Source organism: Apodemus sylvaticus, chromosome 11, assembly GCF_947179515.1.
Source record: "Apodemus sylvaticus chromosome 11, mApoSyl1.1, whole genome shotgun sequence".
In the NCBI taxonomy this organism is placed as follows: domain Eukaryota; kingdom Metazoa; phylum Chordata; class Mammalia; order Rodentia; family Muridae; genus Apodemus; species Apodemus sylvaticus.
Genome location: NC_067482.1, coordinates 9,392,903 through 9,420,828, shown reverse-complemented (window position 1 = coordinate 9,420,828; position 27,926 = coordinate 9,392,903). Strand labels below are relative to the sequence as shown.

At 42.5% G+C, this 27,926-nt stretch overlaps 1 protein-coding gene across 5 annotated transcripts in view; it reads right to left on the bottom strand.

Moving 5' to 3' along the window:
- The window catches only part of Lin54 (lin-54 DREAM MuvB core complex component), a 62,037-nt gene that overhangs the window by 30,935 nt on the left and 3,176 nt on the right, over positions 1-27,926 (bottom strand). For 2 of the 5 annotated variants that reach the window (XM_052198210.1, XM_052198211.1), the window contains exons 2-4: positions 11,820-12,535; positions 6,854-6,977; positions 2,499-2,641 (exon numbers count right to left, since the gene is read on the bottom strand). In XM_052198210.1, the coding sequence (XP_052054170.1) occupies positions 2,499-2,641; positions 6,854-6,977; positions 11,820-12,503 (951 nt within the window). In that variant the 5' untranslated portion in view covers positions 12,504-12,535. The remainder of the gene's footprint in view (positions 1-2,498; positions 2,642-6,853; positions 6,978-11,819; positions 12,536-27,926) is intronic. The other 3 variants (XM_052198213.1, XM_052198212.1, XM_052198216.1) reach the window with 2 other exon arrangements.

Below are 27,926 nucleotides of genomic sequence, written 5' to 3'. Positions count from 1 at the left end.
ACATGGGATCTTAAGGATCAGTTTTCTTTTTAAGTTATAGGAATCCTATTTTCGAGGTTACTGAAGTAGAAGCTGAGAATCCTCAGGAGTCTATGTGTTCACTGGGACGCCATGTAACCACTTTCTGCCTGCTGAGTGAATTAGTTCTGCAAGTTAAAACACTGGACTGAGGAAACTGACATGCAATAACAAATGTTATGGCAGAGGAAGGTCTGTCAGGCATCGGTGGGAGGGGAGGTCCCTGGTCCTATGGAGGCTCGATAGATGCCCCAGCATGGGAAAGTCGAGGATAGGTGGGTGGAAATGGGTTGGGTGGAGGGGCATCTTCTTGGATACAGAAGGTAGGAAGATGGGTTGGGGGTTTTCTGGAAGGGGGGAGACTGCGAAAGGGTATAACATTTGAAATGTAAATGAAGAATATATTCAATAAATAAATAAATAAATAAGAAAAGAAACTGACATACCATAACAAACATTTCTAAAAAGAAATACTATGATTTCTGAACAAAAGGTACACTGGAAGTAAGAAAAAAGAGGATATAATTGGTAAAACTTAAAGCCAAGAGAAATAAAACAGATCATTTCATTACTTCAGTGTTTGTGTGCACGACTAATAAATACCTATAAAATTCACGATCACTTAGAAAATGCATGAGGAGAAATGTGTCCTATGGTGAATGACAGCTGCAGGCCAGGTGGGCTGAGGAAGCAGACACCCGGTGCTCTACAATGGAAGCCACCCGAGATGTTAGACTCAGAGGCCCAGAAGAGAGTGAGGACCAGAGTGAGGACCGTCGGAAATGTTAACAAAGCAAGGCTGCCACCAAGCCGACACAGGAGAGACACTAGAAGAAGAAATGAGACGCAAGAGACTCACAGAAGTGAGCAGGAGGGCCAGAGCCGAGCAGAGAAGTAGAGCTGGCCTCATGGTGGGACACAGTGCCGGCTCAGTCAGGGTGAGTGAGACAGCTGGGGGAGCCTGCCTTGAGTTCAAGGCCAGCCTAGGCTAGATAGAAAGACTCTGAAGACAGACAAAGAAAATCAAAAGAATAGCCTTCTCTGTACAAATCTTAGCAGCGAACACATTTGAGCGCACACACACAACACCCACACACCCACACCCACATCCACCCCACCCACACCCACACACGGATCAATCTACCTGTAATAACTAAAATTCTGCAAAGAGCCCCTAATGCTTCCATCTAACGTTCTGACTGAACCCCCTGAGTTGAAAACCTTATCTTCTGTTTCGTCCCCAGTGTGTGAAGTGCATGAGACAAGAAGCCGAGTCCACTCTGTCACAGAAAATGCCGTCTCTGTGAACTGCTTCGTATCTGGATGCTGATTCTACCACGCAGTATGATACCACACTTATATATTATAGAGAGCAAACGTCCCACGTTGTTTCATTTATGAATAGCTACAAATCAAGGAAGAAGTTCCAACAAAAGACAGTGTATTTCCAGACTCACAGGGTGGTATCTAACAAAAAAAGTGTGACTTTTAAAATACACCTACTTTGTATGTTTTTCTACAGTGGCATAATGATAATTGTAAGTCTCAGGGAAGTAAGCTAGATACTTGCCACCTTAGGGTGAAAACAAATCGTGGAAATTTTTCAAATGCTCTGAATAAAACGTAGTTAAGCTCAGACACATTGACAGTGTGCTTAGTACAACTGACAGCCTTTTCTAGTCCTCAGTGCTATCCAGGGGCAGCCTGCATCTCCATAAACAGTCACCTTAGCATTTTACACTACACACTCTGCATCTGCTTATTATTACCCAAAGAGGAATTTTGTTAAATACTAGCTGAAGAGTAACTAACCACATCATATATATCCTTCACTAAAAACTTGTATTTATATTCATACAGGTCATGAAAGTCACCAATGATTCCTCTGTTGCCAAGTGTTTAAAGTAAAATCTTTTTTTTTTTTTTTTTTTTTTAAAATTTTATTTTCCAAGACAGGGTTTCTCTGTGTAGCCCTGGCTGTCCTGGAACTCACTCTGTAAACCAGGCTGGCCTCGAACTCAGAGATCCGCCTGCCTCTGCCTCCCAAGTGCTGGGATTAAAGGTGTGCCCCACCACCGCCCAGCAAGTAAAATCTTCACTAGCCAAAACTCCTTGCTTGTGGTTGAGGGCAGAAGTCAGTGGTAGAGCACTTGTCAAATCTCCAGTACCAAACAAACTAATGCACAAGGTGGGCAGTCCTTGATCTTCGACTAGAGCCACACTGGGGAGGCAGAAGCAGGAGGATTTTAGGTCTTAGGCCACACAAGGCTACACAGTAGACTCAGTCCTAACCAAACTAACAAGCAAAAAAAAAAAAAAAAAAAAAAAAAATCTGATTAGTAAATTAATCCTGTATTCACTGAACATCTATTATCTGCTTAGGGATATATGAAAACTAAAGTACTTGAAGTTACTTATAAGACAATAAAAGTATCAACCACAGAATTTGGCATTTGGAGCTAATTTTCTTCTTTTTTTACCTTATTTGGCGACTTCAAAGGTGAGATGGCTATCTTATTTGGGGTCTGGGTTGTAGAATTTAAAGTTGATCCAATAACACCACTTTCTGATATTGTTATAGTCTTTGATGGAGTTCCAGGGGTAGATTGTGAAAGAACCCTACCTGCAAATGAGAGGGAACACGTCAGCAGATGGGTTTTAGTAACAGTTAAAAAGAATTACACAGTGATGATCTCTATATATAAGGACTTCAGTTTCACATATATCAATACATGACTTTAGAGACATTAGTGAGACCCTAACGAACGATAGGGAGAAGCAAAACAAAGCTTCGTAATAATATCTAATATTAGATGATCTAACAGTGCCCCCTGAACCATATTTAAGCTGTATCCATCGGAGGGAGGGCGGGAGGGAGGGAGGGAAAGCTCAGGACTGGAGCCCACGTCTTCTTCATCTCTGTACTTTACGCGTTCAGCAGCTATCTTCCTGTTTGAACTTAAATCATGTAGAGCAAAATTAAATGCACAGCTCTGCAGGGAAAGCAGCCTGGTTGGCAGAGTGCTCGCCTAGCGTACAGGGAGCCGTGAGAGCCTCATAGACCAGCATGAAGGGTGGGACACCACTGGACAAATAGAGACCGAGGATCCAAGGATGTTCTTGGCAACAGAGGAGCCAGCCAGGAATAGGTAAGATTTAACTCAAAAAAACAAAACCAAAAATCAAACTGACCTTTACAAAACAGCTACTGGGACCAGAGAGATGGCTCAGTGGTTAAGAGAACATGCTCTTCGTCCAGAAAACTAGAGTCAGATCCCAATACCCACATGAGGAGGCTGCAGCTCCTTGTAGCTTCACCTCTAGGGGATCTGACACCCTCTGACCCAAACAAATGAAAGTACACAACAATCAATGTAATTTTAAACATTTAAAAATTATGTTAAAGTAATTTTTAAATGTTTCTTTAGGGGGTTGGGGAATGGCTCAGTGGTCAAGAGCACTGACTGCTCTTCCAGAGGTCCTGAGTTCAATTCCCAGCAACCACATGGTGGCTCACAACCATCTGTAATGGGATCTGATGCCCTCTTCTGGTGTGTGTCTGAGGATAGTAACAGTATACTCAAACGTAAAATAAATAAAATCTCTTTAAAAATTGAAAACAGTATAGTCAATAATAAAAAACATGATTAAGTATTTCAAAATACTAACATTAAAATGACTTCAGTTAAACTGAGATTTGCCAGTAGTATTTTATGCTATTTAGAAACTACCATTAAGGTCACTGGTTATTGTGGTTACTGACACTGTTATGGTTGTTTTTATAAATATACTTACTTAAAGTATAGATTAAGGCTGAAATGTTTACAGGTAAAAACTTACTCTCTGAAACTGCTTTACAACAGTACCCAGAGGAAGAGATGAGGGCTTATGAAATGAGATTGGTCAAGACCTAATGATTGATCAAGCATAATCAAATTTTATTAAGCGAAATCCCTAAAAAGTAAAACCTTTATTAACATGTGTATGTGTTCGAGGTTTGCTGCCACAGGGCCACACCTCCAGCCTTGTGTGTGTCTAAGTATGGGTTTGCCCAAGTGAGTGCAGGGCCCCAGAGGCCAGAAGGGCAGGAGTAATGGCCTATGGTGGGCCACCATAGTGGACGCTGGAGCCAAGCTGCTACGTGCCCTTGCCCACTGAGCCATCGCTCCAATCTCTTGAAAAACTCTTGCATACAATCTCAATTACTGAAGATAATTAATACTTAGGGAGGGGCACTTAAAATGAACTCGTTTAAAACAGAGCAAACATTATGCAGCAAAGATGGTTCAGCAGGAGAAAGCGCTTCCCATACACACCTGATGACCCCAGAAAGGAAGAACCAGAGAAATGAATCCTGAAAGTTGTCCTTGATTTCCACACACCAACACAGTAATAATTTAAATTTTAAAGCAAACTTATAAATGTGGAAGGAAACTAAAAGCATATTTACTTTTTTTTTTTTTTTTTTTTTTTTGCTGTTTATCTACTAAGTCCTCCAGTCCACTGTGCTACCCACGGATCCCTGTCCCTTACCACAGCAACTGCAGCGTGTTGCCGGCGGGAGGGTCCCCATGGGAAATGAGGCCGTTGATGATACAGTCCGGCCTCTTTAGACCAACTGGAAGTCATCCCCTTGCTTTCGGGGACAATGACTCAAAGGACAGGTGCAGGAAGGCTGATTACCCGTGAAAGCAGAAGCCCCACAGGGCTGGCCCGTGAGTTCATCGGTGGGCAGCTCGGGAACCGGGCAAGACAGGCCACGTGCTCAGCACCCCAGAGCAGGAGCTAAGAACTGGTGGCCAGTCCAGTCCATGCTCCTGTTTGCAGAGCTCACTCTTTGGGGGCAGGGGCAGAGGTTACTGTAGAGTAAAGCCAGGGTCTAGCACTCTAGGCAAGTGCTTTATCACCAAGTTATGGCCCAGCCTATAATACAAACCCTGTATTGAGGCCTACTATTCACAGTATTAACGTCGGCTCGGACTAGAACGGTCTCACACGCTTGAGCCTTTCCCTTCTGCCTCAGTGGAAAGTGACCCACTTTGTGACTAGGTCTCCAGGATCTCTCCCTGGGTTCTGGATATCCCAACTAGGCCGCATCTCTAACTCCTTTCCTTTTCCTAGGCTCTGTGGGTAATCGTGCCTGCTGCCAAGGCAGAGGCCATGGACCCAAACCCTCATGGTGGGAGAGGAGACAGCCTCAGGTTGCCCTGTGACCTCCCAGATATTGGAAGGTACAGAAGAGCTCACTTTCAGCTTGCATCGGATACTTCATGTCCAACTTGAAAATTCAGGGTTTTTAGTGTTGTTGCTTTTGTTTTTTAAGGAATCTGCTAGATTTTCCTCCAGGGAACATTTTTTTTTTTAAATATTTCATCATTTAGTGTGTTCTCAGAGTCTGGCTGTTCACAGGTCAGGTGTGTGTAGAAATCAGAGGGTATCCTGGAGAGGTCAGTTCTTTCCTCCCTGTAAACTTGACACTGACAGGACAAAGCCAAGAAATGAATCAAGCAAAGAATATCTTAAGCAAGGATGTGACAAGATCCAATCTGTATTTTAGAGGTATATACTGGTAAACCCATCTTCAATGAGAAACACCCAATTTAAAAAACAATCTTAATATATTCTGAAAAAGCATCAGCTGCGCTAGGCAGGCTGTATCAGAAGACCACTCTGAGTTCCAAAGCCAGCCTGGGCTACAGAATGGGCACCAGGCTAGTCAGGGCTATAGACAAGATCCTGACTCCCATCCCTTCTGCAAACTAAACTTAGTGCACACAGTTCTAGTGACACAACAGATATTGAGCATTTTGTCTGCAGTTAGAAGACAAAGCTGAGACTACTTTGCAATGTGCTATAAATGACCCAAGGACTAAAGAGCAGCATCCAGGAGAGTCATCCACGGTAGTCAGGGAGAGGTGTGTAGCTTTGGATAGTGTTGTTGTTTAACATTAATGTAGACTGATATCAAGGTCTGAGGCACTGACAACCTTTCTACTGAACTCCTTCCATACAGAGCATTTGAAATGATACAGTTACTGGTAACAATACATTTTAAAGTATATAACAAAAGACTGGGTAACATAAGGAGAGTGCTGGTAAACTTACTATAGTTTAAATTCTGTTATATTTTGGTAACAATTATTTGATAACATGACAATTTCCCATTCATAATTTCATGTGCAGCCAGAGAAACTGGATTATGATTTACTATTTTGTGTATTTTAATTTTTTAAAAAGAATTATTTACACTGTCACTGTCTTCAGACATGCCAGAAGAGATTGGATCCTGTTACAGATGGTTGTGAGCCACCATGTGGTTGCTGGGAACCGAACTCAGGACCTCTGGAAGAGCAGCAGTCTGCACTTAATCACTGAGCCAGCTCTCCAGCCCCACTATTTTGTGCTTTTATAGGTTGTGTTTTGTCTGTATGTGTATCTGTGTGTTTCTTGGGCTTTCTCTTTGTTGTCTTATTCTTTGTCCTGCTTCATTTGGGCTTTTGTTTTTGTTAGTTTTTGTTTTTTTGTTTTTGTTTTTGGTTAGCCTATTTGTTTTCTAAGAGAGAGAGAGAAGACTGGCGCTGTGAGGGGAGGATCTGTGGGAAGCAGGGAAGGAGCTGAGCAGAAGGAGGGTCGCTGGGAGAACCACAGTCAAAACATAGTGAATGAAAAAAATTAAAAAAAAAAGAGTGCAAAACTATAAACAAATAAGGCTTAACTGTGTTAATACATTTAAAGTGACAGCCTTTTCTAAATCTAGGACACACACACACACACACACACACACACACACACACACACACACAGACGAAGCTGACGAACTGTAAGGACAGGTAACCTGTGACGACGGGTGGGGAAGCTTGAGTTGTCTGTCCCGTAACTGCTTTGCTATTAATTGGTTTGGCAAAAATCAGCTTCGTGATCACTGGACCTGAGGTTGGCGTTCGAGGCTTCTTAGCAATCTGAAACATAAATAACCATGGAGACATCTGTTTCCATAAAATGCAGTAAATGCGACAACAGTCATACATAGTAGTACAGTAAAGTCGGGTCATTTAGCAATGTATCTATGTATTAACGTGTAAAACATTTAAAATAAGTCCACTCACCAGAATACTAATATGATCATTATGTATAAGCGCATATGTCCTAAGACCTCGACTTTGCAACAAATCCCTGTCTCACTGAAACATGCAGACGCTGAAAACAGTAAAGCTTAATAGTTTAATGTTTACTGACGAGAGTCTACACACAATAGTAGTTCTCCAGCTAGGCTACTCAGTAATAAAAAGATGGAGTTTTACAACTACAATACGAACAATGAGGCACTGATACAGACACACACGTGCCCATATTACCTGGGATCCAATGGAAATTACAACTTTATATTGTAAAAGCTACATTGTCCTTCTTTTCTCTTTTTTACATTTTTGAGATATGTTTTCATTCATCAGCTAAGATAGGCCTGGAGTTCACTATGTACCACAGATTGGCCTTGAACTCAAGGCAATACCCCTGCCTCAACTTCTCAAATACTGAGATTACAGGCAAGAACCATCATGCCAAGCAGACTTAGAGCTACAACACACACCAGGAGAAGAGGTGACCCAGTTAGTGTCGGGTCTCACACCCCCTTCTCTCCACGTGCGGAGATTACAGGCACAAGCCAGCATACTCAAGTTCGATGTTTTCATACTGCAACTGACACCAAGTGCAAAGGATCTCTGCTACAAGGCAGGAGCAGAAACTTACCTGGCATAAAACTCAGAGCTCAGTGTGTGAGAAACATTACATAGTTTATCTCTTGGCAGATATGTAAACTGAGATCTTGAAGTATTATTTATTACTGGAGATGACACACATGAATAAACAAGACTAACATGAATAATAGCAATACATCAGAAATGGAATTGATCACAGCTCAATATCAGCTTTATGTCCTCAAATTACAGACAGCACGCAGTTTCGCTCACCGTGCTACATACTTGCACTCAGAACATATCAGAGACACAAACACCTATGAGACAAAATCATGTCTTCAAAGGAAATGCACTGGTGGTAGCAACACACTGGGCTTGTAAACCATGACATGTCGGAGTACGTTAACTGTACTTTAGAAACCTGGTACACCCTAGAGACACAGAGAAATACCCCGAGTGCCCAGTAAAGCTCAAGCCAGGTGGACTCTCACATCTAGAGTTAGTGACCACAGAGCCTTAGCTAGAAAGTAAGACATCAAAGTAGTTGCCCTTTTCCTGACTTTCACCAATATATGTATATGCTTACCAAACAGGAAAATGGTCTAAAGCACATTAATCATTCAAATGAACGACCTCATCGTGTTCTTATAGTAGTACTCCTTCAGCACTGCTGACAATAACAATTTCCAGGTCCATTAAGAAACCATAGGTTTTTTTGGTTTTTTTTTTAAGATTTATTTATTTATTGTTATATGTAAGTACACTGTAGCTGTCTTCAGACACACCAGAAGAGGGCATCTGATTTCATTAGGGATGGTTGTGAGCCACCATGTGGTTGCTGGGATTTGAACTCAGGACCTTTGGAAGAGCAGTTAGTGTTCTTACCCGCTAAGCCATCTCTCCAGTCCCTGTTTTTTTTTTTTTTAAAATAAGGCCTCCTGCTGCCTAGCTGGCCTTGAATGCCTTTATTCTATCCTTCTGCCTCTACCTCCCAAGAGTGGGGCTCATAGACACACCACACACCTGCTTCTGTTATGTGATATTGTGTATGCCCTTGGAAATGATTCTTTATTTCACCTACACTTTTGTTCTAGGATAGCTTAGGAATCAGTGAACTGACCCGGTCTATAGCCTGGAGCCTCCAGTGTCTGCCTGCTGGAGTCCCTGCCTGGCATGCGCAGAGCTCAGCAACCTAGAGTACTTACTGCTCCACGCCCAGCGCCCAGACGGCTCCTCTGGGACTCCAGTTTCACGAGAGCTGATGTCGTCTTCTGGACTATGCAAGAACCAGGAACACACATGGTATAGAAACATGCGCGCGCGCGCGCGCGCGCGCGCGCGCGCGCACACACACACACACACACACACACACGCACGGGTAAAACATTCATACAGATAGATAAATAGGTAGACAGATAGACAGACAATACATAATACACAAGCAAACAACTTTTTGAAAATTTTTAAAGAATAATTTTCAATAAATTTATATAAGCAGATTAAGACAAAATGAAAATAAAAGAAAACTTAAAAATAAGGTCAGAAAGTCAGCCAGTAACTCATGCAAATACCTTTCAGCATCACGTGGGACACGTTCAGGGGTCATCACTAAGGAGCTCTGCTGCTTGCACTACTAACTACTTAGAATGGCTAGCTCTTTGAAATGAAGTATAACTATAGCACTCTGACGAGGGTGCTGCCATCACCACGTGTGGCGCAGGGACGGCCTTCAGTATGTTTGAAGATAGGTCTCCTTTATTTTCACCTGCTGTTCATACACTAACAGCCTCAGAACTGACTACATATTTTTAAAGATTTATTTATTTATTTTATGCATATGAGTACACTGTAGCTGTCTTCAGACACACCAGAAAGAGGGCATTGGATCTGATTACAAAGGGTTCTGAGCCACCATATGATTGATGGGAATTGAACTCAAGATCTCTGGAAGAGCAGTCAGTGCTCTCAACCACTGAGCCATTTCTACAACCCTCTGACTAAATTTAAAATAATGTTGTAGACTACGGGTAGGGTAGATTTGTATACATAAATTCCTCAAAAGAACCCAAATATTATGGGGCCTAATGTGTAAAACTATACATGTGTAATTACTAACTTATTTTTTCATGAGTTACTTTTCAGTTAGAAAGATCTGAGCTACCTAAATCAACTATCTACTTAGAGAATATTCTAAATAGGTTTCTTGGTTTAATTGTTTGCTTGTTTCTTAGCTGTGTCAGAGACAGTCTGACCACGGAGCCCTGGCTGCCCTAGAACTCATTATATAGACCAGACTGTAACAGATCTGAGTACGTGAGACACGCATCACCATGACCAGCTGTTATAATGTTTTTAAAAAACAGAAGTTTTCAAAACAAATGGAACCAGATTTTATAAAGCCAACAACAATAAAATAAATGAGTATTAGACTGAGTCTTTTATTGTCAATACCTAGGAAATTAAAGTAAGAAATCAATGGATGGCATACACCCGCTCTCAGAAGGGAAGAGATGGCATTCTGGCTTCTGTCACCTGTCCCTGAGAACATGATGATCCGCAGCCAAGGCCAATCACATCAGGTCTAAGCACTCAGGACAGGACGCTTCCTAGTGATAAGGAAGTACTCTCATTCACAGGTGACTCAGCAAAGAGAAACCAGTCACAGTGAGAGCAACAATCATGGCGAAGCAAGAAGCACCAACTGTTACACAGGAACGGAAGGGACAGCAGGTTACGAGGTTTGAGAAAGCTTAGCCTTCTTAACCAAAGTTCATGAGAATAAAGTTTCTAATTCTTTCCGAAAACAATAACCAAAACTTGAACATAAATGTCGGCTAAGAGGAAATAGCTCTCCCAAACTTTCCTACTCTTTACATGCCTTTCTTTGATACTTTGTCCCATGCCTTCTGGTTTCTCCTCCCACCCCCACACCCAAGGTCTCTCTGTATAGCTCTGGCTGTCTTGGAACTCTCTCTGTTGACCAGGCTGGCCTTAAACCCAGAGATATGCCTGCGTCTGCCTCATGAGAGCTGGGGCTTCCATCTGGTTTCTTTTCAAAGACAACTCTTCCAAACAGGAAATGTACTGTGGTTTTCCTCTAAGTGAATCACTGCATTTCTACGTGCTGTAATGGCTTAAAGAGGCTTTGGGGGCCATCAAAACCTGAAAAACTTTCACGTATGCCCTGGAGATCTTTTATTATACTGTTCGTATTAAGTTCTATTCTTTCCGAAGGATTCTTAGTGTTTTGAAAACTATAAAATACTATGTTTTGTTTTGTTTTGTTTTAAATGATCAAGTAGCCATCTTAAGCTAAAGTTAAAACTTCAGAGAGCAAACTATGTACAGTCCCACAGCCTATGGATGACATGGGGGTGACGCAAACCCAGCAGTCCAACTCAAACTGCACTTTGCTCCATTATATTCAGTATCTTCCTCACATTCCAAACATGAACCATGGTGATGGACAGACACTGGTGAGCATCAGCTACCGCTGACTCCAAGGGTTCTCACAACAGTAAAGGTTACCTACCCTTTAGTTATAAATCAACCAAGAAAAAAGAAAAAAAGGTGGATTGATTTGATAGCTTTGCAGTAAGATGGACATCTTTTTTTCATATTTTTAAAGATTTGTTTATTATTATATGTAAGTACACTGTCGCTGTCTTTAGACACACCAGAAGAGGGCGTCAGAGCTGATTATGGATGGCCGTGAGCCACCATGTGGTTGCTGGGATTTGAACTTAGGACCTTCAGCAGTCAGTGCTCTTAACCACTGAGCCATCTCTCCAGCCCATAGTTGGGCATCTGTATACCAGCAAAATAATACTCTGTAGCCAAACTACCAATAGGTATGAAATGCATAAAAGGCTATAAATAAACGACCTGAAAGTTAACCAAAACTTAGTTTGCTGTAAGTTCTCTGGTAAAAATTTTTCATGAGCATTAGACATAGCAAATTTAACAACAAAACAAATCCACACAATTACTTAAAACATTCAAAACAATTCATTAAGTTAGGCACTTTACAACCCTATAACCACAACTTTGAGTCAGTTTAACTTTTTAACATGCACTTGACGTATACGCCCTCTTTGGTTTTACCTGGACTGTTTTTAACTGCTGGGTCTGTAACACAGAGGGCTGAGTTGCAGTATTAATCAGTTGACTTCCTGTGGGCAGTGCTGAGACACCAATGACAGGTTTCACCTCGGGCCTCCCTCCAATGGTAACTACTTTAATCTGCTGCGATGGTAACTTAGCATCTCCTGGCTGGGCCTGGGCTGTGACTTTCTGAGCCTGGGGTAGTTGGCTATGGGGTAGTGCTAAAACAATTGGTGAACCAGACTTGCCCAAAGTTGTTAATATTAACTTCTGTCCATCTGGTTTAAGGGTCTGATTGCCAAGTTTAAGATCAGATGTCTGTGATACTTTGTTTAAAATAATCTGATTGGCTGATATAGTCACAGGAGCCTGAGCACCAAGTTTTTGAAGGCCACTTGGGAATGCTGGTTTCACTGTGGTATTGGAATCTGCTTTACAAACTGTGGTATTCACTGCAACTTGGTTAGTGTGGTTACTGTACACTGTGATTGGTTCCGTGGAAATGGGCGTGGCTGTAGAGTCACCAGTAGAATTTATGTTGACAATTTCTTCCAGCTCTGTCTCCATAGGAATTGGGGATGACACAATTACAGCCTCAATACTATCCTCATCCACTAAAGTTATAGCAGTGTCCATTATGTCCTCTGGAAGCAAACTATTCACCTCGGCCGGCACCACCTCCATGATCGCACCACCTCTAGAGAGATGCCCAGGTGCTGCAAAAAAAGCGGAAAAACCCGTTACCAGGCTTTGAAGCAGATTTTTGAAAATACATTCAAGAAAAATGTAAATAACAAAATAAGCAGTCTTGACACTGAAATATAATTAACTGGAGGATATCCCTGATGCTGATCTAAACCACACCACCTTTAACATCTTTAAATCATCAATGACCTACCTACAAATGGCACTACCCTGGAGTTTCTAGATGAGTCCACTTCATGGAGATCAAATGGACTATGTGGCCCAAGTCTAATCAACCAGCTTCTTACTAAAGGAATTTTTCTTTGGAAAGATTTTCAAATCCTCTGCCATTTAATGTGCCAAAGGGGGAACTATTTAAGATGATAAAGTCTGGAGAGATGGCTCAGCAGGTGAGAGCGACTGCTGTCCTCCCGGAGGAGAACAGGGCTCAGTCTCCAGCACTTGCAAGGTGTCTCACAACATTCCGGAACCCCAGCCAGTTCCCGGTGATCCAATGCCCTCTCTGACTGCCACAAACACCAGGCAGGCACACAGTGTACATACATGCATGCATGCATGCAAAATACACACATAAAAATAAATATAAAAAATGTACAACCAGTCCCCAAAGAAAAACATAAGTTTAGATTATGGACAAATCAGCCAAAATTCTTTTACCTAAAAAGAACATCCTTTAGAACGACCAGTAAAGAAGTGGACTCCAATATCAGCATGTATTAAAGGCAGTCTGGCATGTACCAGTAAACTGTTTGCTCAGAGAACTTGAAAAATCTTTTAGAACCTAATCAGCAACTCTTCCTATTCTTCTTGTGGAGACAGAGTATCTTCTCACCACCTAGCACAGACTGTCCTTTAATCCTTCCGCTTCCTGGGTACTATCCACTGGGTGGATGTGGGGACTGCAGGGAGCAGCCCCACATCCACCTGACCTTCTTTAAAATACAACCACCATCCCAAAATTAAGAGTAACACATACAGGCGGTGTGGTGGTTTGAACCTATACTCTCAGCTCTGGAGAAGCTGAGGCAGAAGGACTAGCAAGTCCCTGGGCAGCATGTGACACACACAAGTGTGACCCCTGCAGACAGTCCACTGTCCTTAGGAGCAACGGCAAAGACTGCTACTGCCAGGAAAAGCATCAGTACTGAGAAGATACTATTGAAAGCATGGTATAATTTTCCTCCTCATCCTCTGATATGTGTAACATCATCACCCCTACTTTACAGATGAGAAAGGTTAAATAATTGCCCTAGGCAACTAGTGAATGGTAAAGAGGGGATTCAGGCTCAGGTTTGTATGGTTCCAAAGTTAGTCAGTTTAATTGCAAAAGTATATTATTATAAACATTTTACCACTGGTGTTTTGAAATGGACAATAAGACAGGCCTAATCCTTCAGTGTCAGCTCCCTGTCCTATAAGCTCATGTCTCATTCTCACACTATATACGTGCTGTCTTTCAGAAAAGCGTTGTGGCTTTGCTCACACTAGAACTTCACGTACAGGGAATCCTATACAGATGCTCCTCAGCATAAGAACCCTGTCCCAGAAAACACCTACCAACAACTAGACAGCAGAGCATCCAAGCCCTGGAGAGAACAACAGGCTGCTGTGGCCCACATAGGCCACATAGCCCACTTGGGTGTTGGCGTAAACTCCCATTCTCTGGGAGAACAATAGGTACTCTCCGCCTTAGCGGCAGCCCTCTTTCCAGCCCTGCCTCTGCACATTGTAAAGCAGTGGTTCCCAACTGTAGGTCGGGTCTGACCCTTTCACATGGGGGACCAACAACAGCTCACACACCAGATATCTGCATTAAGATTCACAACAGAAACCAGAACTCTAATCTCAGCACTGGGGAGGTAGAGGTTGATCGCTTGAGTTCAAGATGAACCTGATTTACGTTCCAGGACAGCCGAGGATACAAGAGAAACCCTATCTCGAAAAACCAAAATAATAATACTTATTATTATAATAAGTATATTATGAAGTGGAAACTTCTAGTTTCTTTGGAAAGTCAGTTATGACAAATGATGGTTTGTTGGGGCACACAGGTGAAAGGATGTCTTGCTAAAACAAACACGTGAAAGAATGTTTTCCTGAAGCAGACACAGGTGAGAGGATGTCTGGATACAGCAAACATGTGAAGAAAGGACCCATGAAGGAGTATAGATTTGACCCACAGACAGCAGGAGAGGAGCACTGAGAGTTGATTTGGTTTGTTCCGCCTCCTTATTCTTCGCTAAGGACAAGCTTGTATTGGTTCGCCTTGCACAGCCTTGTTGAGCTCAACTTGAGGTAATGCAGCCATTGAGAGAAACTACCAAGAACTGCTCTCAAGGTTCCTGCACAGCTGGCCGCTTCAGCAGCCTCACCCCAGGCCAGTTGGCGAGCCTGACAGTTTCTTCAGGATTGAACTACAGCTGCCGGTTCACGCCTGACTGCTGAGAGGACTGGACTGGACTGGAGCTGCTGGTTCGTGCCTGGTGTCTGCCTGCCTAGAGGACCAGTCTGCAGCTGCTGAGTCGTATTTGGTGTTCACTATGGGACTGAACTGCAGCCAAAGAAGATGAAGCTCACCCCCAAAGAACCATCGCTGAACAGGTCCACTTCCTCTGAATCCTAACAACTTTTCTCTTCCATTACCTCTGCTGGGGGTTGCGCTTGAGGAGAGGTTAAACCCTTATGAAAAATAGGTCGCAAAAAATGTATGGGCAGTGGTGGCGCACGCCTGTAATCCCAGCACTCTGGGAGGCAGAGGCAGGCGGATTTCTGAGTTCGAGGCCAGCCTGGTCTACAGAGTGAGTTCCAGGATAGCCAGGGCTACACAAAGAAACCCTGTCTCGAAAAAAAACCAAATCCAAAAAACAAAAAACAAAAAATAAAATGTATGCCTAGAATATTATTATTATTTATTTTTACTACTACTACTGCTGCTGCTACTACTACTTCTTTTTCTTTATGGTTGGAGTCACCATAACACAAGGAACTGCATTAAAAGATCAAAGCATTTGGAGGTTGAGAAGCACTATAGTAAACTATAGTAACTACTGTAGGTCAGACCCTTCTGTGTTATTTACCTGTGCAGACAAGAACTGTAGAGCATGCCCTTCCTCACAGCATGCATTCTGAGACTGATCTTTACTGTTGCATTCATTTCTAGTTCCCTTCCTTTTGACTGTTAAATAACATTCTCCTGCACAGATCTCCCACATTTCGTATACCCATCCACTTACTAACAGTCATTTGAACTTTCTCAGTTTGAAACTGCTGTAAACACTGAGCTCAAGGTTTGATGACTATGCCTTTCCAATTCTTTCCAATAGCTAGACATAGAATTGCTAGGTTTACTTTAAAGAATTATCTTTATTTTATATGTATGAGTGGCTTGCTTACATGGATACACCATGAACACGCAGTGCCTGTGGAGGCCAGAGCCCCTGTTGGATCGCTGGGACTGGAGGTGGAGAGGACCGGGAGCAGCAGATGGTTGCTGGGAACTGAATCCACATCCTCCCAAAGGGCAAGTAGCTAAGAGAACTACTAGCCATCTCAGTGGGGCTGAGAATACTGTTCAGATTAGCTTCAGTCTGGCTATGAAGCCTGGGATGGCCTTGAACTTGTAACCCTCCATCTCCTAAACGTTAGGATCACAGGTATATGTCATCATGCTGGTTTGTTTGCTGTTGGGCATAAAATCAGGGCTTCATGACTAAGCCTATTTAAAAAAAAAACAAAAGACATTGTAGTATTTTGTTTTTGAGAAAGGTTCTAATGTAGACAAGGGGGGCCTTGAGCTCCTTTGTAGACAAGGACCTTGAGTCTCTAATCTTACCTCTATCTCCCAAGAGCTGGGATCAGCAGCATGGATCCACCCCCTGGGTGTATGTGGTTCTCAGGACTGAGTCAAGGGCTTATGTAATGAGGTAAGCGCTCTATCGGCTGAGCTGCTTCCCATATAACTCACTACACATGAAACTTCTCTATTACCCACTGGCCTCCACATGCTGGGGTTAAAGTGTGAGCTACCATGTCAGGCCAACCTCCATATTCCAACAATGTACTGCATCTGCTCTATCTTCTTTTTCAAAAAATAGTACCAGAGATGAACGTAGAAACTTGCACATGCTACACAAGAGCAATTTTTACCAAGTTGTATCTCCAATCCCTTCTGCATGTTTATCTAAAGTGTGTTCCCTGTTTCAATAGGTGAGAATTCAGTAACTGAGATCATGTTAAGTGAAATAAGCAAATCAGAAAAACAAGGCATTCCTGCAAATGAGGGCTGTTTTCCTCCATACTTGCTTGCCTGCCTTACTCTACCACTGACAACGGCAATGATAATACAAACTGTGTGTTTGTGTGTGTGTGTGTGTGTGTCTGTGTCTGTGTGTGAGTGCGCGCCTGGTAATAGCATGGTGGCACATGTCTATGACTACAGCATTTGGGAGATAAAGGTCAGGGATTTGAGGCCAATGTTGAAAAGAACTTTTCTTTTTGTTGTGCTTTTTGAATCCATACTGCGCTGAATGAGTCCCTTACATATGCTGAGAAACCATCAGTCACGGTTCCTGCAGCTGGAAGTGGAGAAGTGGAGCACAGCAGGTGACCTGGAGACTGGACAGAGCCAGAGCCATAGACACCCTGACCCAGCTGCACGGACACTGAGGGTCACTGCAAGGCTCAGTGAAAATCCTCACTATGCACAGTGAAGGGCCCCACTCACAGCACAGTCTCTACCACACACAAGAGCCCCACCCACAGCTGTCTCCACCACACACAAGAGCCCCACCCACAGTCTCATGGTTTCCACCACACAAGAGCCCCACCCACAACCACAGTATCTTCATTTCTCCTACTACAAATTGTTACATTAAATGAGGTAATCTGGGGTCTATATCCACAGAACCATGAAAATTTGATTCATTCCTCTCTAGGTATTTATTGAAAAGAATTGGAAAGGCATAGTCATCAAACCTTGAGCTCAGTGTTTACAGCAGTTTCAAACTGAGAAAGGTCAAATGACTGTTAGTAAGTGGATGGGTATACGAAATGTGGGAGATCTGTGCAGGAGAATGTTATTTAACAGTCAAAAGGAAGGGAACTAGAAATGAATGCAACAGTAAAGATCAGTCTCAGAATGCATGCTGTGAGGAAGGGCATGCTCTACAGTTCTTGTCTGCACAGGTAAATAACACAGAAGGGTCTGACCTACAGTAGTTCAACTATGATTTTTTTTTCTTCTTTACAATGTGCAAAATGGGGCACAGACACATAGGCATGAAGTTTGGTCTTAAGGTCAAGCCCTAGCTGGAGCTAGGGACGCCACTCTAATAAGCAGCCCCTGGCATGCCTTTCCATCCTAAGAACTCCTCTGGCAGCTCAACCTGCTCCTGCAGTTTTCAGTGAGCTCCAGCAGAGCTCCATAACCTCCCTCACTGCCCTCCAGTGGAGGGCTCCTTCCCTCAGCAGCCACTCCCACTGCCTTTCAGCAAGGGGCCTGGGTTTGAGTGTGGCCTGTAAGGAATGAGCCATCTGGTCGGCTTACACTTCTCAGCTAAGCCTCTGAACAGTATCTAACAGGTAAGACTCTCCTGTTCAAGTTGTTGTCTACCTCACAGATGAGTATTCATTACCCAGAAAAATCTTTCACAGCCCACAAGGACCCCATCCTTCCTTCCCCTTTTCAGAAGCCAAGGCCCAAATTGAGGTGGGAGGTTTGGTTTTTTAAAATAGGCTATTCTCAAACAAGGAAAACACAGTAACCAGTTACTGCTTCATCCCCCCAAAACACAAAAGTCCTGAGTCTGAGACAAAGTTTTTTGTCTGTTACAACACACAAACACACACACACACAAACACACAGAGCAGTCACTGTCTTCTTTTGTAGCTCATACAGAAAATGCAAAGACCCCAGTAGTCTCCCAACAGCAAATCTATTCCATCAACATTTTATTCTCCGAGTGTATACATCTGCTACTGTTCAGTCTACCCCTAAGCACTGTTTTTATGCTATTGTAAATGATGTTTCCCTATTTCCCAAGTGTCTATCATTAATACTGAGATAGAATTGATTTTTGATTGCTGTCCCTGTACCCCGCATCCTAAGCACACTCATTCACTGTAGTGGCTTGTAATGTAGATTACTTAAAATGTCCATCAACACTTTTTGTTTTGTTTTGGTTTTTTGGATTTGGTTTTTCGAGACAGGGTTTCTCTGTATAGCCCTGGCTGTCCTGGAACTCACTCTGTAGACCAGGCTGGCCTTGAACTCAGAAATCCGCCTGCCTCTGCCTCCCAGAGTGCTGGGATTACAGGCGTGCACATCAACACTTATCTGCCAGTAATAACTGCAATCCTTCCTTTCTGATCTGCACGCCTTTTATTTCCCTTGCCTTTCTTTATTTGCTGTGATGCCACACAAAATGATGACTCAAGGGAATGAAAACAGACATCTTTGCCTGCTTCCCAATGCTATCATGTTTATCTGTAGGTTTCTGGGGTTTCTTTATCAAGCTGAAAAGTTTAGCTTTCGTTCTGCTTTCACTCTTTCAAATGATCTTCTGTAAATATCGATAGAGCTATATAGATGACTATAGATATGTGGATGCATTTGTGGGGCTGGATAAGTACAGTGGTGCAAGTGTAGCGGTCGGAGGACAAAGGGGGAATGTTGGCTCCGTCCAACATCCAATCACTGGGACTGAATGTAGGCCAAAGCACCAATATCAGCAAAGCCATCTTGCCTATCCTGAAAAGAAAACAAAATAAATAAAAAAATAAATTTGACATAAAGAAATGGCTCAGCAGTTCAAAGCATTGGCTACTCTTTGAGGACCATACGAGCTGTCTCCAGTCCCAGGAGATCTGATGCCTTCTTCTGATCTCTGAAGGCACTATATATATACGGTACATAGGCATACACACAGGCAAGACGTCAATACATATGAAGTAAAAATGTATACATCCATAAAAAAATTAAATGCACTCAAGAATGGTGGTTCATGTGTATAACCTGTGGGCTTAGGAGGTGGAGGCAGGAAGGAGGCTTATAAGTTCAAGACTAACTGGGTAGCGGTTTAGATTAGTGGCCCCCACAGACTCACATGAACACTGGGTCTCCAGCTGTTGGGCTGTCCTTGCTGGAGGAAGCACAGCCGTGGGAAGGATGCCGAGGCTGTCTCAAGCAGCCTCCCTCCTGCCTCCTGCCCTCCCTGGGTGTGGATGGAGGGATGTGTTCAGCCTGCTTCCTGTTTCTGTGCAAAGAAACTCCTGCCACAGGGGAATCTGGCTCTGGAACCGTAAGCTGAAGGTCCGTTAGGTCGCTTTTGATCATGGTATTTATCACAGCAACAGAAGGGTGACTAGTATTTAAGTACATAACAAGACCCAGTCTCTAAAGAGGGGCAAGGATGGAAATATAACATATTGGTAGAACACTGTCCTAGTATATATGAGGCCCAATATTCAATTTCTAGCAAAACACACACATACACATGCACAAACACACACACAGTTTTAATTCTGTCATTTGCTTTTTCTATACCAAAAAATCAGATGGTTTTCTACTTTAGTCTGCAAGTTAAACTAATTTTTATTACCAATCCAGTTCTACATTCTCAATCCATCATTTATCATATTTTGTTGAATTATTTCTGTAAATATTTTGCTAATAAGCATTGTTGTCTATATTCATGAAAGGTATTGGTCTGTAGTTTTCTTGAAATATCAGACTGGGAACATTGCTAGTCTGGTAAAAATAAAGTGGGTACCTTTCTGCTCAGGAAAAGTGTGCACAGAGCTGTCGATTTCTGTCTTCCATGTTCCTTAGAATTTATAAGTGAAGACACATAGCTTATAAGATGCTTTCTCTCATTTTTATTCTAGGAACAATGTCCTACATGCACTGTGCACATGTTGCCACCGCCCCCCCCCTCCCCTACCGTGACCCTGCTTCAGGCTGCCAAGCTTCTATAGAAAGGAACCACTGCTCCTGGCTTACAAAAAGGCTTTTTTAAACATACAAAATTTATATCTTTGATAAACTATGTTTCACCTTTGATATTTAATAGTTTGTGTTTCCGAAGAATTTGTCTATTTCTCTTGCCAAATTTATCAGCACTATATAATTATATTTGAGTGTATAATTAAAGTTATGTGTTATAATCGGTAGGCTCTGTAGAAATGTCCTCTCTTCATTCTTCCCACTGGTATTTTGTTTTCTACCCCTTTTTCATAGTTAATCTGGCCAGCAGTTTCAAGTCTCATTTTTACCTACCTAAGTGCTATCTTTACCTCCCTTCTCTGAGTGCTTCAGGTGTAAGCTCACCTTCTTTTTCCAGAATCTTAAAATGGCAACAAGGATCAGGGCTCAGAAGCCCAGACTGTTATTTCTATGTCACTCTCACCCTGAGGGTATATTTGTTATTGTAATTACATTTCTAAAAGTTTGGGGAAGAACATATATGAGCAATTGTATGCCTGTAAAATGAAATGTTTGCTATCTGTCCTTCTCCAGAAAACATCATTTTTCAAGCTATGGTTCAGATCACTACACAGCTTTGTTTTCTTTTTTTCTCTCCAAAGTGTCAAGACAATACTCAAAAGGCAAGGATCTCGACAACCCAGACATGCTGAAGGTCACACTGGCTCCCAGCGTTACAGCTCTCAAGGCATGAGGATTGACAGTCAAGCCCTGAATACCTACAATATGCCATTAAGGAAAAAATACTCACTCTGGGAGGCAGAAGCAGGCAGATTTCTGAGTTTGAGACCAGCCTGGTCTACAGAGTGAGTTCCAGGACAGCCAGGGCTACACAGAGAAACCCTGTCTCAAAAAAAAAAAAAAAAAAAAAAAAAAAAAATACTAAGCTGGGCAGTGGTGACGCACGCCTTTAATCCCAGCACTTAGGAGACAGAGACAGGTGGATTTCTGAGTTCGAGTTCGAAGCCAGCCTGGTCTACAGAGTGAGTTCCAAGACAGCCAGGGCTACACAGAGAAACCCTGTCTCGGAAAAAACAAACAAACAAACAAACAAACAAAAACAAAAACAAAAAAAAGAAAAAAGAAAGAAAAAAATACTAACAAGAATAATACCAATACTACTTTAAATGTACTCCATTAAGGTCAATTTTTACTATTATTTATTCACTTCAAACATTTTCTAATAGCCCTGTGATTTTATCTTTGACTCACAGATAATAAGAGATAGCATTTATTACCTGACCATTTGGAGATTTTCTATGTATTTTATATCAATTTCTGGTTTAACTCTTCTGTTGCCTAAAGACAGCTCTAGCATTTCCATCATCTGAAATAACACCACTGTGAGTTGGTTATGGTCTGTCCTGGGATTGTTTAAGTAGTGCACTTGAACACTCGTTCTGAAGTTACAGAAGGTAGACATCCATAAATGTTTGGTCAGGTTGGTTTTGAGTATTATTTGCAAAGACACGTCCTCACTCATGTTTAGCCAGGCATGGTGGCACAGTTGCTCATGCAACCCCAGCACTCTAGCGTCCGCTGCGTGCCTGGCAAGCCTGGGCTCTACAGCAAGGCCAAAGCAAAGCAACGGGCTGAGTAAGAGCGTAAAGCGACAACGCTCTACCACCTTAACGAGCACTGAGAGACAGTGGCGCTGACCACTGAGTCTCTTCTGGGCAGTGTCTCCAATGCCTTACAGGAAGCTCTCTATTAGAAAACACAGGGCCTGGAATAACACAGCATTGAGGTGCATGCTAGAAATCCCAATATTGGGAGATTAGAGGGTTTTTTGTTTTGGTTTGGTTTTTGGTTTTTGTTTTCTGTTTTTTTCGAGACAGGGTTTCTCTGTGTAGCCCTGGCTATCCTGGAACTCTGTAGACCAGGCTGGCCTCGAACTCAGAAATCCACCTGCCTCTGCCTCCCAGAGTGCTGGGATTACAGGTGTGCGCCACCAGCGCCCGGCTGACTAGAGGGTTTTTATTTTGAGGCAATTCCAGAGCCAGCCTGAGTCTGCTTCATAATGGGGTGAGCAGAGGGGGAGAAGGAAGAGAAGAAGGGGGAGAGGCAGAAGGGAAGAGAGAGAGAGAGTGTCCACATGCAGTTCTTGTTACAAGATCAGAAGCCTGTTTGTGCCTTTCTGAGCAAGTTGTTCAAATTTGTACTAACAAAAGTCTAATTTCGTTGGGCCAGTCTCTAAGTAATGTAGGACCGTGCAAAGTTCCAGAGCCAGGACACCTCAGAAAATGCACATAATCCACAGAGCACCTCGTGTCCTTACAGATTCCCATTCTGGTCCGTATAGGGCACACTTAACCTCCACTAAATCAACTCTGAAGCAGCCCGGAGCACAGCGAGAAAAGGGCCCGGCCCTTCCGTTACATGATCCATCCCCTAATTTTATCCCTCAGGAATGGAAGCTATGTGCTAGTGTGTGTGTGTGTGTGTTCATCAATGCTGAAGTCTATTCTAAGGAAAAAGGACTTTCACAGGCCAAGGAAGCAAAGGCCAGTTTGCTTCACCTGCATAGGAGTTACCACCAGTCAGTGTACAGAGTGGAAGAACCCAGAACGTAACATGTAATCCTCATGCTTCCGGTAACTTCAGCTCCTAGCACAAATAGTCTACCATCTAAAGGCAAAAGTATACTGCTGGAAGTCAATCAAGTTTTACTCCCTCACAGCTGAAAATGGTTGAATGGTTTAAGTCCAAGCAGAGTCACTCAATTCAAAGTCTAAAGATTCCTAAGTCTGTCTCAGAAACACTAAAACCCTCTGTTAAATACAGCCCTTGTCACCAAAGGCACTACACCCCACCTCACGGCACCTACTGTCATGACAAAGTTCTTGTCTATAGCTTGATTACACCCCCAGACCAGTTGTAGAGTGTGAGAACAGGAGTTTACCTCCGCACCATCACACCCTCTCATCCTAGGGCCCACCACAGCACAGGCAAACAGCAGCCTCTCGGTAGACATTTGAAAGATGAATAAATTGGGCTGGAGAGATGGTTCAGCAGTTAAGAGCACTGACTGCTCTTCCCAAGGTCCTGAGTTCAAATTCCAGCAACCACATGATGGCTCACAACCATCCATAGAGAGATCTGATGCCCTCTTCTGGTGTGTCTGAAAAGCAGCTACAGTGTACTTACATATAATAAATAAATAAATCTTAAGAAAGAAAGAAAGAAAGAAAGAAAGAAAGAAAGAAAGAAAGAAAGAAAGAAAGAAAGAAAGAAAGAAAGGAAGGAAGGAGGAAGAAAGAAAGGAAGGAAGGAAGAAATTAATTGTGGAGAAGGGATACAACTGAATAACTCTACCACTATTTATGGCCAGCTTTGCAAGTAACTATCAACGCAAGGTGGTTGTGTATAGTGCTCTGGGACTTTACAGCGATTCAAATAAGAAATCCAAACCACCATAAGACATGCTAACAAGCTAAAAAGCTATTTTCTTTTTTTTGTTTGTTTTTTTTTTTGTTTTTTGTTTTTTTCCGAGACAGGGTTTCTCTATGTAGCCCTGGACTCACTCTGTAGACCAGGCTGGCCTCGAACTCAGAAATCCACCTGCCTGTGCCTCCAAAGTGCTGGGATTAAAGGCGTGCGCCACCACCGCCCAGCTGAAAAGCTATTTTCAAGTAAGCTTTTCAACAATGTCCTCTAAAAATACTTTCTATCTAAAAATCTACAAGGTCTGAATTTTTAACTAGGTTATAGTTTTATCAATAGTTTAACTAAAGGTATTTTCTCACATTGATAATATTTGGGAAATTAAGCTCTCAAGAGCTTAAAAGTAACCACCAGACAAGAGGTGACGCATCATCCCAACGTTAGCTTGGACAGCAGTTAAAGGGCTGCTACAGAAAAAGCTCCACAACCGAGATAAACAGGTTCGATTTAGCACAGGAACAATGAAAAAGAAGTAAATTTTATCTAAAATTTTAAAATAATATAGATGGAAATAAAAGGCTACATCCTGACATTTTAAAGAATTTATCACCAAGTGTTACACAGAAGAAATATGCCAGCAGGTTGCAGCAGGAGTATGGAGAATTCAGTGTCAGCATAGGTTATGTAGGAGACGTCATCTCACACAACACGCTGCTATTTACCAGGGTCCCACAAGGCAGAAAGGCCCATTTCCCAGGCGAGGCTCTCGCTGTGCTCACTCGGAGGCCTCCGCGGAGAGGCAGGCACCACCCGCCACCTTGCTCTCCTGCTTCTCTACACGCTTCTCAGGATGGACAGTGATGCTGTGTGTATGCACTCCATCAAAGCAGCCCCTTCTTCCTGACTGCTGATACAATGTGACAGCCAGCCTCCCCTCCCAGTGTTCCTGCTACCCTGCTTTCTCCACCAACATGAGAGGGAGCGGCCTTGTAACCACAGGGGCTGAGGTATTCCTACAATGGCCATGGTTCGTCCAAAAGACAGCATGAAACAAGGATGCTTAATGTAAGTAATTTGTGAAGTGAGCCCCCCAAATACTGGGGCATACCACAGGAGGCCTCAGATTCCCACCATGCTAACTGCTCTGCAACCATAGACGGAACTTGGAACTGCAAGCTACAATTGATGGTTTCCAGGTATCAGATCACAGAAACAAAACTAAGACAGATGCTAATCCAAGCCTCTTGGATTCCCATATTAATATCCTTACTGATACCCTATAAGGTCATCATTGTGTGCCCTAAATAAATAAAAAGAAAAATAACACTGGTCAATATTTTCCATATAATTTTTCTTCAAATGTCTCCTCCTCTTCTTCCTCCTCCTCTTCCTCTTCCTCCTCTTCTTCTTCAAATGTCTTTTCTTCTTCTTCTTCTTCTTTTTCTTCTTCTTCTTCTTCTTCTTCTTCTTCTTCTTCTTCTTCTTCTTCTTTTTCATCATCATCATCATCAGTAGACAAGGTCTCATTATGTAGCCCCTGGCTGGTCTAGAACTTACTATATAGACCAAACTGGTCTCAGCTCACAGAAATCCACCTGTCCTTGTCTCATGGGTGCTGAGCCTAAAGGCGGGTGCCAGCACACTCAGTTAACTACCATCTCCTTTAAGTTACTTCTTCACCATTCGTTATATATCTTTCCTCATTTTCCTATTTGCATGTTTTTCTTCTCTAACCCCTTAATTTTCTCTATTTCTCAATGAGGCATGTCAAAATGTAATAGATTTTTTTAATTTTTAAAAAAATTCTTGCATACATTACATCCCATCCCAACAGTTCCCCCTCCCCCATTCCTCCCACATCCCACTCCCCCAGATCCACCCCCATCGCCTCTGCTTGAGAAAAGCAGGCCTCTCAGAGAAACACTGCATCCCACAAGACCATCACATCAAGCTGGCTAAGGCAACCCAGTCCCACAAGTAGGCCAAAGAGTCAGGGACAGCCACACTTCTTCACCTCCATCACACACACACACACACACACACACACACACACACACACACACACACACACACACCTCCCACTGTTAGGGTTCCCACAAGAACACCAAGACACTCAGCTGTAACATACATGCAGAGGCTTCAGGTCTCTTCACGGGGCTGGAGAGCCGGCCTAGCTGGTAAATCTGCTGGCTACCAAGCCCGAGGACCTGAGTTTGGTTTGTGGGCCCGCACGGTGAAGGAGAGGAGCAACTCTCAGCTATCAGCTGTCCTCTGACCTCCACACGAGGGCCAGGGCATGTGAGCTCACACACAAAACACTTAGTTAATTAAAATTAGAAAAATCCTTCTAGTCTTTGACATATCTTCATAGAAATACTAAATACTAATCTATCACTAACATGCAGGTCAGGTATTAATTCTCCCTCCTTTTGCAGTCTCCACAGCCTGGAGTACACTACGGTATTTTCCTTATGTCCTCTCATCTGCAGTCCATCTTACATAAACATCACTGGATATATGTCCCTAAGTACATTTCTGAGGCTGCCGCTCTCCCCAAAAGTAGTTTGTAACTCAAAGCCTAGTGCGATAAGGCCCTTTCAGCCTATTATTCCAATTCTACCCATAGTGATTCTTAGCCTGAAAGCCCTCTAGGGCAATAATGTTTATTCTGCTTATATCCCTTGCATAGTATAGGACTCACAGACACCCCCGGTACAGGTTCACAATTCCTTCCCCAAAATGCCTGGCATCACAAGTGTCCCAGATGCTCAAGTTTCACATTGGGAAACAAATTAACTACAAATATACAGACTGAGTAGGTTGTACTCATGTATTTAGGGACACAACTATATAACAAGAATGAATGAGCAAGGAGATCATGAACTTCAAAAAGAACAAGAATATATGGGAAGTTCTGGAGGGGGAAAGGAGAATGGGGAATGATGTAATTATAATTTAATAAAAAATAATACACCCAATTCCTACTGAATGACGGAAGATGAAATTATATGCGTGCATGTATATATGTATATTTATATGCATATATATGTATATGTGTGTGTGTGTAAGTTTTAGTGTTTAATTGCTTTTAGAAAGGAGTTATTTTTGATGTGTGTATGGGCATATACACCACCTATGTGTGGGTTATGGAGGCCAGAAGAGACATCAGGTTCCCTGGTGCTGGAGTTAAAGGCAGTTTGAAGCCTAAACTCTAGATGAATGAGCTAACTCTTCTGCCACAACTTTAATATTTTTTCATTTATTTATTTATTGGGAGAACTAAGTTAGAGAACACCTTGTGACAATTGCATCCCCGGGGACTAAACTCAGGTTCAGAACTGTTGGTATGACCAGTGCCTTTACCTGCTGAGCCATCTGCTGGCCCCTCAAATTATATGTTTAATTAACAACAACAATTAAATCTTCTAAATACCTCTCAGGTATTTACTGTAAAACATTCTTTGGCTTCTCATGCTTGTTTTAAGTGAAAGCCAAAGTTTGAGATATATTATATATATACTCAAAATATTGTCCTGGGGCTGGAGAAATTACTCAACAGTTAAGAGCACTGACTGCTCTTTCAGAGGTCTTGAGTTCAAATCCCAGCAACCACATGGTGGCTCACAACCATCCTTAATGAGATCTGATTCCCTCTTCTGGAGTGTCTGAAGACAGCTACAGTATACTTCATTTAATAAATAAATAAATATTTTTAAAAATTTTGTCCTGAATATCACAATATACATGGTAATACATGAAATACTATCATTTCACTTTGTAAACGATCTGAGTAAGAAAATGTATTACTAGTAGGCATTTCTTAACTATTAACCTCTGTTTACTCTCATAATTCAAGGTCACTAACCCAACCTTTTACCACTTATGGGAAAGAAAAAAGAAGTGCCCCAAACCAGTGTATAAAATTTTATATACCATGTAACCTTCCAGTATCATTCCTGTTGTATGTAGGGAAATGCCTGGGAATCTTGTAACAATTTAAAACAGTATGGACTATCAGATGACAAAAGTAAGCCTGG